Source organism: Geotrypetes seraphini, chromosome 3 (assembly GCF_902459505.1).
Source record: "Geotrypetes seraphini chromosome 3, aGeoSer1.1, whole genome shotgun sequence".
NCBI lineage: Eukaryota > Metazoa > Chordata > Amphibia > Gymnophiona > Dermophiidae > Geotrypetes > Geotrypetes seraphini.
The window spans coordinates 335,462,698-335,478,468 of NC_047086.1; the positions used below are offsets into that span (position 1 = coordinate 335,462,698).

At 43.0% G+C, this 15,771-nt stretch overlaps 1 protein-coding gene across 5 annotated transcripts in view; it reads left to right on the forward strand.

Moving 5' to 3' along the window:
* KIAA1841 (KIAA1841 ortholog) overlaps window positions 1-15,771 on the forward strand; it is a 148,567-nt gene that overhangs the window by 78,910 nt on the left and 53,886 nt on the right. For all 5 annotated transcript variants that reach the window (XR_004538813.1, XM_033938201.1, XM_033938204.1 and 2 more), the window contains exons 11-12: window positions 9,293-9,445; window positions 15,314-15,468. Coding sequence is in view for 4 of the 5 variants with exons in the window: in XM_033938201.1 (XP_033794092.1) it covers window positions 9,293-9,445; window positions 15,314-15,468 (308 nt within the window). In the remaining variant the exon portion in view is untranslated. The remainder of the gene's footprint in view (window positions 1-9,292; window positions 9,446-15,313; window positions 15,469-15,771) is intronic.

A 15,771-nucleotide genomic window follows, 5' to 3' on the forward strand; every position in this document is an offset into this window, starting at 1 on the left:
GAAACAGATTAAAATGCAGTATATAGAATTAGAAAAAGAAATTAAAATATTAGAAACTAAATTGGTAAGTAAATGGGAACATGAGGTATTGCAAGCTCTTTTGAAAGCAAAAGGTAAATATAATGAATTAGCTTCAAAAATGATAAGAAGAGATTTGTTTTCCAAGCAGACAATGTATTATGGAAACTCTAATAAGGCGGGAAGATTATTAGCAAATTATCTTAAAGCAAAAAAAAGAAGAACTAATATTAATGGGATAAAAGATGATAATGGTATAATAACAAATCAAACGGATATAATTTTAAAACAATTTTTAAAATTTTATAAGGACTTGTATTCTTCCGAGCCTTATTTGGAGAGGGAAAAAGATGGGAAAAATTTTTTAGATTTAATTAATGGACCTAAGGTTCCTGATCATATAAAACGGAGTTTAGATGAACCTATATCATTAAAAGAATTAAAAACAGCATTGAGATCTCTTAGAGTTGGATCCGCTCCAGGGGGTGATGGTTATACAGTAGAATTTTATAAAACATTTCAAAATGTCCTCTCCCCATATTTACTAAATTTATATCAGACACAACTTATAAAAGGTGATATTACAGGTACTATGGCTGAATCAGTAGTAATTGTTTTGCCTAAGCCAAATAAAGATCCTACTTTGGTTTCGAACAGGCCTATATCTTTAATAAATGTGGATAATAAACTTTTGGCGAAAATTTTGGCTTTGAGATTAGCCAAAGCTCTCCCACATATTATAGACACGCATCAGACTGGTTTTGTTGCTAAAAGGCATTCCTCTAATAACTCTAGATTATTGTTTCATATGTTAAATTTATAAAAAAAAATGGATGAACCGGCTTTTACAGTTTCATTGGATTCAGAAAAAGCGTTTGATAGGGTAGAATGGAATTTTATGTATCAAGTTTTAGAATGGTTTGGTATAGGTTCTGGATTTATACAAATGGTAAAAACATTGTATAGCTTCCCGATTGCAAGATTAAATATTAATAATAGGTTATCTGAAGGTTTTAAATTGCAGAGGGGAGTTAGACAAGGTTGTCCTTTATCTCCTTTGTTATTTGATGTTGTATTAGAACCCTTATTGTTAGCAATACAACAAGCAAGAGGGATACAGGGTATTCCATATTCTGATATGGAATATAAAATCTCGGCATATGCGGATGATATTTTACTTTATTTGAGAAATCCAGCATCTACCTTATCTTGTCTATTAGAATTAATTGATATGTTTGGTAAATTTTCAGGTTATAAAATTAACTGGAGTAAGTCGGAAATTATACCCTTAAATGTTCATTGTGTAAAAGGACTATTTGATGATTTTCCGTTCATATGGAAGGAAGAAGGATTTAAATATCTTGGCATTCAAGTTAAAAATACAATTGAAGATACTGTAAAAGAAAATGAAAAATTTGTATTAAAAAGAGTTACGGAGTTGTGTGAGCAATGGAATCCATTACATATTTCTTGGTGGGGGAGAGTTCAAACTATCAAAATGATGATGTTGCCTGTAGTTTGTTACCAAATGAGTATGATACCTATTTATTTTCAGGGGTCCTTTTATAAAAAGCTTAATAGCATTTTAACGAAATTTCTTTGGCTTGGTAAAATACCTAGAATAGCTTTAGTAACTTTGCAAAAATCAATTAAGGAGGGAGGGGTAAATTTTCCAAATTTTTATAGGTACCATCAAGCCTATATTTTACGTCAGGGTATGTATTGGATCCTCCCAGAACTTATAGATAATGCACCGGATTGGTTGTATTTGGAATGGCGCCTTATGTTTCCCCTAAATTTAGTTCATCTTCCAAGTATCAACATGCCTAGAAGATACAGAGAAAATAGGATATTAATGGATACTTGGAAAACGTTGAGGTTTATTAGTAAATTACACCTATCCCAATAAACAAGTCAACTAATCAGTCTTTATGGATAAACTCCAAGATCAAAATTGGCGGAGCTCAAATCCTTTGGAAGAACTGGATAATTGCAGGCATTCGGTCTCTAAATGATGTTATTTCAGAAGGTAAACTGCTGGAATTTTCACAATTGCAACATAGATTTGGTCTTAGTAAAACACAAAGTTTTAAATGGTTGCAATTGAAGCAGGCCATTCAGGTTGGGTTCCCTGAGTGGAAAACATTGAATAATCAATATAGTTTAGAGTTCTTATGTTTCCAAGCAGACTTCCTAGGGCATCAAGCCGCATTGTGGTATAAATTAATATCTGGATATTTGAATAAAAAACAAAAAAATGGTCTAAGAGACATTTGGAGCATTGAGATTAAGCATCAAATTACTGCATCTCAATGGCCACTAATTTGGTCTTGGAGAATGAGATGTACAGTGTCAGCATCTATGAGACAAACTTGGTTCTTTTTATTACATAGAGCATTTTGGACCCCTACACGTTTGCAAAAATTAGATAGTTCTAAGTCCAATAAATGCTGGCACTGTAATCTGGAACCTGGGACATTGGATCATTTACTGTATCATTGTCCATTCATTAAAAGTTTTTGGAATACAATTTGGCCACAAATTAATAAATTGATGGAAAATCATGTAGCAATATCATATGATACAGTGTTATTTGGAATGATGATGAGGAAAAAAAGTCAAATTTCACCAGAAAATAACAAGCTTTTATTAGTCATGACAGGGGTTGCCATTCAGCATATAACCAATAACTGGAAGAATCATAGAAACCTTAATTATACATTTTGGTGGAATACAATTTGTTATATGTTCAAAATGGAAAGAGCAATAGCAATACAAAGAGGGACATATCCTAAATTTATAAAAATATGGGGGCCATTGACAAAATATTGAAGTGAATGAATAGTAAGATTTCTCTTCTTCTTTTCTTCTATTCGATGTCTTCTTTATGGCACATATAGAGGGGGGTAGTGAAAATAATTTTACACAACATTTTATAATATGGTATACAATAGGTATAAAGGGATTGAAAAGTATTTGAAGGGTGGGGGGTGGGAGAGGGGATTAAAATATGTTTAGAATATTATATACTAGATATAAAAGTGATATTGTGTATTCTTTAATTGTAATTCAATATTTTGTACACTTCATGTAAAATATGAAAATGAATAAAGAATTATTAAAAAAAAACAAAAACCACTAGAAAAGAATACTACCTAACATTCAGAAGAAAACTGAAAACATTTCTATATGATAATCTGTTAACTCAGATCTCATAACAGCCTTAAAACTGTACATCTGTCCACCAGGAACAATAACCGCACTCTTAGCCTTGGTGTCTCTGAGTCATCAACCATAATGTATATTGTACAACAGTTTTCACAACACAGTTTGCAATTACCAGCAACCATAGAATTCCACTAAGTTCTTAGCATAGAGTTGTTTTTGTTCTTTGTTCTGCTGTTATCAATGTTCTCTATAATATCCCCATGATCATTACAGATGAATGATTCCTGGACACCCATGTCATAGCTAACTTCATCAACATTTAAGGTGTAACCCTGGTACCGAATATTGACAATATTTGTAAGAAAATGAGCTGGAGACAGTGCTTGTCCCATTCATTTTTTAATGCTTGTAATTTAAATTTTGTCATTGTACTGTTCTACAGTAGAATCTCAATTAACCGGCATCCAGCTAACCGGCACTCTCAACCAACTGGCAAAAAAATTGTTGGCAAAACAAAATGTCTCCTGTACTCCTCAGACAATGTTCAAACTCATGCTCCTGACCCAACAACCCCCTTCTCTCCCTCCAGCCCCTGAGGCATCGGCAGCAGCCACAAATCTCCCTCCGCCCCTCCAGTTCCTGAAGTATCGCAGCAGCCACAAAAATCTCCCTCCCTCCCATCCCGAAGCAGCAGGCAGCTGGTCCTGACAATCCCCTCCCTCCAATCTCTGAAGCAGCAGAGCCAGTTTGAAAACCCCCCTCCCTCCCTCCGTTCTCTGAAGCAGCAGATCCAGCCTGACAGCCCCCCCTTCCCTTCCCTTATTCACCTGAAGCAGTAGCAGCAGTCGATGAGCAGAGGAAGTGCCAGGAAATAGGCTGCTTCCAGCTAGCCCCGACAGGGCCTTTTCTCTGCCACGTCACTTCCATCACAGCAGAGGAAAAGCCCTGCCAGGGCTGGCCAGAAGCAGCTGGTTTATCAGCGTTTCCTCTGTTCATTGGCTGCTGCTGCTGTTTTGGGTGAGGGAGGGAGGGGGGATTGTCAGACCAGCTCTGCTGCTTCAGAGAACGGAGGGGGTTGTCAGACCAGCTCTGCTGCTTTGGAGAATGAAGGGAGGTACTAGGGGGAGAAGGGGTAAGAGAAAATGGGAGAAAAGGAAGGAGAGAAAGTGACCAAAAAAGAAGGGAAGAACAGATGCTGGACTTACAAGTTGGCTGGGGGGGATGATAGAGTAAGGTGGGAAGGGAGACAAAACCATTTTATAGTAGCTCTCAAGCAACCAGAAACTACAGTTATTCAGCATCCACCAATCCCCATGGGTGCTGGATAACTGAGAGTCTACTGTATTTTTTAGTGCTCACTCAGTTCCTTCCAAATTTCAGTGTCAACAATAAAACAGGTATTTTTCTCTTTTATTTAAAACTTCGGAAATGCGTTTCAGGATTTTCAGTATATCTTCAACATTTTTCTTAAGCCCAATGTTGAGGATTTTAGCTGCAACAGTGCCATCTTTTTTCCCTCAATTTTGTTCACAAATTGTCATCAGAATAGACCTGTTCTTTATATAATGCTGAAAACAGTCCATTACAGAGTTTTATCTAACATCTTATGGGAGCATTAGCTTGGTTCCACTTATTCTTTTCAGAGCTGCTGCTCTGAATGGAAGTATTAATAATTTCAATGACATTAGTCTTTATTTCTGGGACACTGAAGTCTTTGACTAGGATGTTCAGTAAATAAGCATGGCAACTATATTTTATTAGCGTGTATGCTCTTCTAAATTTCTTCTCATCTTGGATGCATTTATAGCATTGTCTGACTAAACTGTACTAGACATTTTAATTTTTTGTTCACATTTTATTATAGCTTTTATTGCTACTTCTTGTAAGTATTCTGCTGTATGTGTATTTCCTGAGGTATCAATTGTTTCTGTAAGAAAGGTATTTACTTCTTCTGATATACAAGCACATACAACATGATCATTGTGGACATTATTTCAGCCAAGACTAAAATTAATAATTTTACATTCTAGACCAAGGCTGGCCAAGTCTGGTCCTCGAGATCTACTAGCAGACTAGGTTTTCAGGATATCCACAATGAACATGCATGAGAGAGATTTGCATACCAAGAAGGCAGTGCAGGCAAATCTCTCTCATGCATATTGCACATTGCTCTATTTCTCTGTCATACACTTTATCCAGCAATTTCCCTGCAACATCTGCTCTGCCATCTGCTGGGTCAGTTGCACAAGAAGTTACAATGGACAGTTGTTGAAGATGTAATAACACCCTTTCCTCTATCTTGATTGGCAAGGAGTGAAACAGATTTAACAACTGGAGTAAGATCATCATTTTAATAGCTGCAATCTTTCCCACTCTAGAAACATAAAAAGCACTCCACTTATCCAAATCACACTTGATCTTCCCTTTTAGAGGCCCATAATTTAAATCATAAAGATTATTCTCCAGGCCTCCTATGTGGAACCAAGATACCGGATCAAGGATGTCACCCAGTAGAAATAGAACTGAACTCATAACACTGCCAACTGATTAAAGTAACTTTAATCACCTCAGGTTTATACATATTAACCTTGAACCCCAAAACTTGCCCATACTGCTCCAATTCCCTCATAACTACTAGAAGAGATTTCTCAGACTGAGACGATGTAAACAGAAGATCTTCGGCAAAAAGGCTCAATATATATTAATGCTCATGGACTCTAATTTTTTTAATCAAAGTCTGCTCCTGCCCACTCTGAGCTAAAGGCTCATTAGCTAAAGCAAACGAAGAGAAAGGGGACAGCCCCTGTCTCGTTCTTTGGTATAGCTCAAAGACTGAGAGTAACTGCCATAGATCTTAATGCAAGCCAGAGATGCTGTGTACAGAACTCAAATCCTTATCATCCCTTGGGGCCCCAGGCCCATCCTATCCAAGATTTGAAACAAAAAGGGCCAGGAGACCTGATCAAAGGCCTTCTCTGCATCTGTAAAAGAAGAACCAAATTATGCTTCAATAACTTAGTCCTTTCCATTAAATTGAGCACTATTCTTAGATTATCCCCTGTCTGCCTGCTCTGCACTAAACCTGATTGGTATGGATGTACTAACTTAGGGAGCAAGTTCATCAGGCGATCCCCAAAAGAGAAATCGGGCACCATAGCATTTGGCTAAAGAATTTAAGAGACCCAGCAGAGGTTGTATAAGATAGTCCTGAAACCAGATCTCATGGATTGTAACGCCTGCTGAACTTTGATACCAGTGACCGGCATTACCCGAAGCTACTGAATTCAGGCATATAACAGAAACTTCAGGCATATAGAGCCCCTTAAAGAACTCTATAGATTGCTTCTGAATCTCTTGCTCTTACCACACCAGATGACCATTAGCTAAAAGTGCTTCATGTGACTTAGGATGTCACTCCTCTTACTGACCTACAATACAAGTGTATTCACTCCACAGCTCTTCAGTATCTCTCCTCTCTCATTTTCCCTATACCCCTCCCGGGGAACCACTCATCGGGTAAGTCCCTCTTATCCAGTGGTCTCAAACCCTTTGCAGGGCCACATTTTGGATTTGTAGGTACTTGGAGGGCCACAGAAAAAATAGTTAATGTCTTATTAAAGAAATGACAATTTTGCATGAGGTAAAACTCTTCATAGTTTATAAATCTTTCCTTTTGGCCAAGTCTTAATAATAATATTGTCATTTATAGCTAAAGAGACATATGATCAAGAAACTGTTTTATTTTACTTTTGTGATTATGATAAACATACCGAGGGCCTCAAAATAGTACCTGGTGGAATGTGGCCCCCGGGCCGCGAGTTTGAGACCACTGCTCTTATCTGTCCCATTTTCCTCTATGACCAACTCCATACTCTATCCCTTCTACCTTGCTGCACCATATGCTGACTCGGTATGTTAAGCTCCATCTCTGGCTATGTTCAAATCCATGCTCAAAGCCCACTTCTTTGATGCTGCTTTCAATTTCTAACTCTAACCTACCTGCTAATCACTCCCTCTAATTCCCCATCTGAGCACTGAGTATAGGTGCATTTTTTTGTCCAGTTTATAATAACGAGATTGTAAGCTCTTTAAGCAGGGACTTTCTCTTCCATGTTTGGTGTATAGCACTGCAAATGCTGGTAGTTCTATAGAAATGATAAGTAGTATTAGTTCTATATAAGCAAAGGATTGTCTCATTTGTTCTATAAATTTTAAAAAAAGTCTATCCTAAATCTTGCTTTTTCTTCAAAATATACATATTTCGATCTGTATGCTTTATGACTAAAACCAATGACCATTTATTAGTCACCCTCTAAACCAGGGATGCCCAAAAGGTTGATCGCGATCGACTAGTAGATCGCAAGGGCAAAAGGAGTCAATTGTGGAGCGCAATAGACTCACGTTGCCTTTGCTTTCTGTTCTCCCTGCTTTCCCGACGCCAGGCTAGGCGCATACAAGTGCCAGGCCCACAGCCATCACCCCCCTCCCCCCCGACATTAATTTTGACGTCGGAGAGGAAGTTCCGGACCAAACAATCGCTGCCTGGCTGGCATGGAACTTCCTCTCCGGCATTAGAATTGACGTTGGGGGGGGGGAAGGCTTGTGGGCCCAGCGCTTCTATGCGCCTGGCCTGGCGTCAGGGAAGCAAGGAGAAATCAGCAGTAGTGGCTGGGGAGGCAGGGAAAGAGAAAGAAAGGGGGGGCAGGGAGAGAGAAAGAAAGAAAATGGGGGCAGGGAGAGAGAAAGAAAAATAAAGAAAGGGGAGGGGGCAGGGAGAGAGGATGAAAAGTTGGACTCATGGAGGGACAGAGAGATGTTGGTTGGGGAATGGAATGAAGTCTGGAGGAGAGGAAGAATGCAGGAGGCAGGAAGAAATGAATAAATATTGGATTTACAGTCAGAAGAAGAAAGTGCAAACAGAGACTCATGAAATCGTCAGAGAGCAAATGTAGAAAAAATGATTTTATTTTCAATTTAGTGATTAAAATGTGTCCGTTTTATTTTAAATTTAGTGATCAAAATGTGTCCGAATTTATATCTGCTGTCTATATTTTGCCCTATGGCCCTCTTTTACTAAACCGCGATAGCAGTTTTTAACACATGGAGCTTATGAGCATTGGGAGCAGCATGGGGTAGCTCCCTGTGCTAAAAACCAATATTGCGGTTTAGTAAAAGGGGGTATATTTGTCTTTTTTTGTATAGTTGTTACTGAGGTGACATTGCATATTTTAAAGTCATCCGCCTTGACCTCTTTGAAAAAAAACTGAATATAAAAGATAATTAACATTTTCTCTGCATACAGTGTGCGTTGTGTTTTTTAAAATTTTATTGTTGGTAGATCGTTATGACTTGGTCATTTTAAAAGTAGCTCACAAGCCAAAAAAGTGTGGACACCCCTTCTCTAGACCATGTTTTTCAACCTTTTTACACCTATGGACCGGCAGAAATAAAAGAATTATTCTGTGGACCGGCATCGGTCCGTGGACCGACGTTTGAAGAACACTGGGCTAAGTCGTGGGCCAGACCCTGCCCATCTCTACCCAATCTCCACCCCAGACCCAACCCCTATAATAGTACTAATTGCACCTTGCATGTCCCGTGCCTCATCTGGAAGCCTTCCCTCTGATGTTGCAACGTCAGAGAGAAGGCTTCCGGTTCAGGCACAGGATGCCCGTAGGAGCCACTGCCCGTGGCTTTGTGCACTGAATCAGTTAGGAAGAAGGAGCTGGCTCGAAGGTAACGCTGCATCGATCGCACCGTGGACCGGCGGTTGAAGAACACTGTTTTGGGCCTGATGCACATGCTGGCCCTGTGAACCAGCAGGAAATTTCTATGGACAGGCACTGGTCCATGGACCGGTGGTTGAAGAACACTGCTCTAGACCATCTCCATCTGGTTTTCTTTGGAAGATGTGGTCTCTAGAATTGCACACAGTGCTCTAAATGAGGTCTCACCAGAGACTTATACAGAGGAATGACTAAATAGCAATATCTCACTTTTGCACATTGTTTTAATCAAATGAGAAGGCCATTTTAAGTTGTGCAGCAGTTGTAAGATTAGACAAATTTTCTGTTTCTCACTGATTTTTTTTTTTTTTTTTAAACAGTCTTTTCTGTGCACTGAGTTGTCTCACTGTCAGTATCATCCAGAGCCAGCATTTTATCCTGGCTCCACAAGTATACTGGGCTTAGCAGGTGCTGGCATATATCAGTGCTGCAACCTAAGAGTCTTTCGATTTGACCCTACTCAACTCCCAAAGGTAAATTTCCATCTATAATTTTTCAAAATATTGGCTGTGTATGTTTAATATTCTACTGTATCCGAGAGAAAAAAGGAATAAAGGTTACATCAGATATAAATTATCTATCTTTTATCAATCTGTTGTTGCTTGGAATAATCTTCCATTAGATGTGAGGCAGATATCTAATTATTTTATTTTTAAAAATATGATTAAATAATGCAATCAAGTCCAGTGGCTTATAAGAAGATGGTGGCTTTCAAAATTCCAACAAAAAAAGTAACCCCACCCCCTTTTATAAGGGGGGCCTAAATTATCTAATAATACAAGCCTAGATAAAATGTATTTATTTATTTATTTAATTCGATTTATATTTCATCCTCCCAAGGATCTCGAACAAGTTATATGGTAACATACATAACAGTTAGCAAAGAAGGCACATAACAATTAACAACAAGGCACTGAAGACTAAGGCAATGTGGGTACAGTGAGATGCATCTAGTTCAATTGTTCTGGATTAGCAGACACTTAGGTCCTGATTCTGCAAAGTGCATGCCGATTGTAGGCAGCTGTAGGCATCCTACAGCTGTCTAATCAGCCAATCGGAAGGCACGTTTTCTAAAAAAATGCTCACCAGGCAGGCCGCCTATATTGAAGGCGCCTCCGAGAGCCTAGGGAGGCCCATAAGCTCGCCTAAGGCTAGGCGGTAGCCTTAGGCGAACCTAGGCGGCCCTACACATCTCCCTAGTAGAGCGGGAGACGCTTACCATGTAGGCCAGAAAAATGCTGGCCTACATGGTAAGTAGACGCGGCCGCTATACTTAATCGCGGCAAGGGATCTCCCTGCCACGATTAGTATAGCGGCTACGGCCGCCAATTTCCCCTCTCTCCCCCCCCAAACAATCACGGAAGGAGGGTGCCCAATCCCACCTGCCCACAGAACCCACGATCGCAGGCAGGAAGGTGTTCAACCCTTCCTGCCGGTGGACCCCCCCCCCACCCCACCCCAGACGATTGCAGCAGGAGGGTGCCCAATCCCTCCTGCCCACAGAACCCACGATCGCCAGCAGAAAGGTGCTCGACCCTTCCTGCCGGTAGACCTACCCCACCCCACCCCCAACAATTGCAACACGAGGGTGCCCAATCCCTCCTGCCCACAAAACCCACAATTGCTGGTAGAAAGATGCTCAACCCTTTCTGGTGGTAGGCCCCGCCCCCCGAAGATCACCAGCAGGAGGGTACCCAATCCCTCCTACCGGACCCCCCCATTAAAATGCCCCAACCCCCCTCCACAGACTTCCCCCCAACGAAACCCCCCCCCACCCCGGAACCCCCACTCGGGCTTACCTGCAAGTTGGTCGGACAGGTCCTCGCACTGTCTGGCCAGCAGGCCCACTTCTGTCCAAATGAGGCGGGCCCTACCCTCCCTTGCCTAACCCATAGGATCCTAGGGCCAGATTGGCCCAGGCGCCTAAGGCCCTTCCCACCCCGTCCCCATGAGTTTTGCCGTTGTCACTGTCCCTATCCTATTCATGTAAGATCTGCCTTAACAGCACAAGCCTCGAACATGTATGATTTTAAAGTGTTTGAGGCTTGTGCAGATGAGGGTGTTTCTTTTTCTGTCGCTAATATACCTGTAGAAGGATTTGTCACCCTTCTTAATGTTCCTTGCAGGGTTTACTTCAGCTTGATGCTTGGCCTCTCTGACTGCCGCTTTCACCGCTGTAGACTTGGCCTTGTATTCCAGTTTAGCCTCCCTTGTCTCTGAATGTTTGTAGGAAATGAATGCTAGTTTCTTTTCTTTAATGAGATCTGAGATCTCTGCGGTGAACCATTGGGGTCTATTGTTTCTTCGCCGTTTGCTTGCTGATTTTATGTATCGGTTCGTTGCTGCATGTAAGGTAGATTTCAAGGTTGACCACATGTCCTCCACATTATCGGCCACAGCTTGGATTTGTAGTGTGTGATGGACGAAATCTCCCATGCGTTTGAAGTCAGCGCCTCGAAAGTTGAGTACTCTTGTTGTCGTGCTCGATCTAGTGAAATCTTTCCTGAGGTTGAACCATACCATGTTGTGGTCACTAGAGGCTAACTTATCGCCTACCGAGACCTCAGATAAGCTTTCTCCATTGGTGAGTACCAGGTCCAGAATCGCCTGTGCCCTAGTGGGCTCTAATACCAGTTGTTTGAGTTGTGCTCCTTTAATGGTGGCTAATAGCCTTCTGCTGGCACTGATTGTCGCTGTGAGCGTGTTTCAATCTGTATCGGGCATGTTGAAGTCCCCTAGCAGAACAGTGTCCCCCCTTAAAGTGATATTCTCTATATCTTTGATTAATTCTATGTCTTTGTTTTCCAGCTGTCTTGGTGGTCTATATATTACACCAAGATACAGACACTTTTCTTTGCCTCTGGCTAGGTTAACCCAGAGGGATTCCACGGTGTACTTGACCTCCGTGATTCTCGTAGTTTTAATGTCCTCCCTAGTGTATAGCGCTACTCCTCCTCCTCCTAACTTGCCCTCTCTGTCTTGACGAAGTAAGTTGTAACCTGGTATAGCCATATCCCACCCATGAGAGTCCGTGAACCAACTTTCGGAAATCGCCACCACATCTAGATCAGCATTTATTATTTCGGTCTCCAGTTCCAGAATTTTATTGCCTAAACTGTGTGCATTGACATACATAGCCCTCCATGCCTTGTGATTGCTAGGACCCTGCGGGGAGTTTCCCATCCGAGATAGTGTGGCCCCAAATGTATTGTTTGCAATGTGAGTATTTATCACGGACTCAGAATTATTTGCAATGTGAGTACTTACCTCGGACTTGAAATTGTTAGCAAAGTGAGCACTTACCTCGGACTCAGAAGTGGAGCTGTGACTCTCCTCCTCAGGATAGTTACCTACTGCACAGGTACCCTCCCCCAACTTACCTAGTTTAAAGCCCTTCGAAGCAGACGTGCTAGTCTGTGTCCGAAGACGTTTTTACCCCTGCTGGTTAGATGAAGTCCATCTGGTCCCTGAAGTCCCTGTAGTGCCTCTCCATGGTTCAGAAATCCGAAGTTCATCTCCCTGCACCATCCGTGTAGCCACTCGTTGGTCCTGTGAATACACTCATCTCTGGCTCTTCCTTTGCCTCTAACTGGAAGGATCGATGAGAAGACCACCTGTGCTCCCGTCCTCCTCAGCTTCTCACCCAAGGCTCCAAAGTCTATGGGTATATTCTCCAGGGTGTTCTTGGCCGTGTCGTTCGTTCCTATGTGGATGAGAAGCATAGGGAAGTGGTCTTGGGGCGAGAGTAGTCTATCTAGACAGGCGGTGACATCTCGGATCCTGGCTCCAGGCAGACAGCATACCTCCCTTGACTGTATATCTGGTCTACAGATTGGTCCCTCGGTGCCCCTCAGCATGGAGTCCCCAATGACCACAACTCTGCGCTTCTTCGGGGGGGGGGGGGTCATCAGAAGACTCTGGAACTGGAGCCTCGGGTTGGACCTCATCCTGTTCCTCGTCGGCAGTCCCAACCTGTAGTATCTGGAATCTGTTCTTCAGGGTGAGGTGAGGGGTAGATGTAAAACTGTTCTGTCGGTAAAAAAAAGAAGAAGAGGATGAAGAAATTGAAAAAGGAGGGATGGGTCTCCTATGCTTACCTGTGGAGGAGGTCACCAGCTGCCAGGAATCAGCATCTCCAGCCATTTCCTATACGCCAACCGTCGGTTTCAAAGCTGAATGTTTAGGGGTCCCAAGAATGGACGTGTCATGCGCCTGCTCGGTGACTTGGGACAGCTCTTGGACAACTCCGTCAATGAAGGCCTCATCCTCTCGGATGCTTCTCAAGCGCTTCACCTCCTACCTTAGGCTCATTAGCTCCTGTAAAATGTCTCCATCCAGCTGGCTCACCTCCTCCGTCTGTGTAGATACTGTGGTGCGCCTCAGGGGGGTGGCCTCGGTCTGCACAGAAACCTCTTTCCACCAACCTGGGTCCTCCTCCCTCTGCATGCAGGCCGTCACCACCTCCCGGGTCCCCTCAGTGACTGGAGTGCTAGTCTTGATAGAAGTCTTAGTGCTTCTTGTTCTTCCTGCCATCTCCCAGTTATGATTGAGGTCACTAGAGTCCGTTCACTGCCCTCCTGTGCCGCGAGGAACTGCCTGTTTTTAAATAATTGAGAAATTTAGAAAATTAGAAAAAGCCTGTCTGTTAGAGAAGTCTGTCTGTGAGTTAGTGTGGGGGGAAAAGAGATTAGTATGGGGGGGATAAGAGATTAGGGTGAAACGGAGGGTTTGTTATACAGATAGAGGTCGCTTGTTTGTTAGGGAAGTTAGTCTGTTAGTTAGTCTGTTAGTTTGTATTTGGGGTTAAGAGATTGGGGCTAAAGGTCAAAGGATTGGGTTATAAGTGTAGTGATGGCCTGCTTGTTAGTAGGCTAGATAGGCCCGCTTTTTACCCAAGGTGACCCGCCGTATGTAAGTAGGCTCTCCTGAAGGCTCTTCGCTAAGGCGAGCGCCTTTGCGCTCGCCTTCACCGTGCGCCGAACGGCTGCGCGCCGTTGGCTCCTCCCCTTTTATGGGGGGAGTTAGTTTGGTGACGTCGGGGGGGTAGGCGGAGCTATCTCTCGCCTCTTCCCCTCTCTGTGTACCGTCTGCCTCCCTCACGGTCTGCTCCGCTACTCCGTTTCTCTTTCCGCTCCTTTCGCTGCCTTCTCCGCCCCTCTCTCTGCTTTAACTGCCTCCTCCGCTCCGCTTTCACTGCCTGCTCTTTCCTCTCTCGCCCTACTAGCTCTCTCTCCGATTCTCCGCCCTGCACCGGCTTTGCTGTCTCCTCCGCTCTGCCCTCTGCTAGCCCTCTCTCTCCGATTCTCCGCCCTGCACCGGCTTTGCTGTCTCCGCTCCGCCCTCTGCTAGCCCTCTCTCTACGATTCTCCGCCCTGCTAGCTCTCTCTCCGATTCTCCGCCCTGCACCGGCTTTGCTGTCTCCTCCGCTCCGCCCTCTGCTAGCCCTCTCTGTTCGCTGCACGTAGCCACGTGCTCACTAGGCACAGCTCGCCCTGCAACTCCTTGGCTGGCCCAGCGCTGTGGATTCCTTCATTGGCTCCTCCCCTTTTATGGGGGGAGTTAGTCTGGTTACGTCGGGGGGTAGGCGGAGCTATCTCTCGCCTCTTCCCCTCTCCGTGTACCGTCTGCCTCCATCATGGTCTGCTCCGCTACTCCGTTCCTCTTTCCGCTCCTCTCGCTGCCTGCTCCGCCCCTCTCTCTGCCTACTCCGCCCCTCTCTCCGCTTTCACTGCTTCCTCCGCTCCGCTTTCACTGTCTCCTCCGCTCCGCTTTCACTGCCTGCTCTTTCCTCTCTCGCCCTGCTAGCTCTCTCTCCGATTCTCCGCCCTGCTAGCTCTCTCTCCGATTCTCCGCCCTGCACCGGCTTTGCTGTCTCCTCCGCTCCGACCCCTACTATTGGTCAGCCCTGGGCATTTTGACAGGCTCGCTCAATGGTAATTATGCCCCTATCAAATTCTGTACATTCCATATTGACATAGTGCATATTGTGTTCAACCTTTTTATGGAGGTATGTTCTCTCTGTCTATTCATATTCAAGTCTTGCCAAAGGCTATCTTTTGAAAGCTGTTTTTAAACTTTAAATCTCAGAATTGCCCTATCACAGCATTGTTAATTTTAAATATGATTACTATATTTAAGTTTCTTGTTTTTATCTGTGTTTTGACTAGATCTTAAACATTCCACACTGAATTGGGGAGGACAGGAAATAAGCAAATTCAGTTTTTTGTAGATAAACACACATTTGCCTATGTAAAATACTTTGATTTTCTCCTCACTATATAAACTTTGCAAGACATAGCTTCATGAATTGATGCATTCAATTTTTGTCTCTTCTATGGTAGGGCTGTAAAGTCAGGGACCATGTGATCCAAGTACCTGGAGGAGGAGAAGATGGAAATGGTGTGGGTGCTCTGCCACATCCAGCTGTTAAGGTTTTGGATGATCTACTGCTGCACAGAGATGTCATTGTTGTGCCATTTTCTAAAGATATGAATAGGTGAGAAAAAAAAATAAATTCTTCCTGTGATCCGTGAATGTATTATGCTATCTCACTGGCTTTAATTTTTGTTTCATAGTATACATTATAGAGAAATAATGATTGAATGACTGAAGCAACTTTCTTATCTGACTTTACTTCCATTGACAGTGAAGTCTGTAGTGCTGCTCTCCTGAGCCTGCTGCCACATTTTGCTGTGGTACAGGGATCTCAAAATCCCTCCTTGAGGGCCGCAATCCAGTCGGGTTTTCAGGATTTCCCCAATGACTATGCATTGAAAGAAGTGCATGCACATAGATCTCA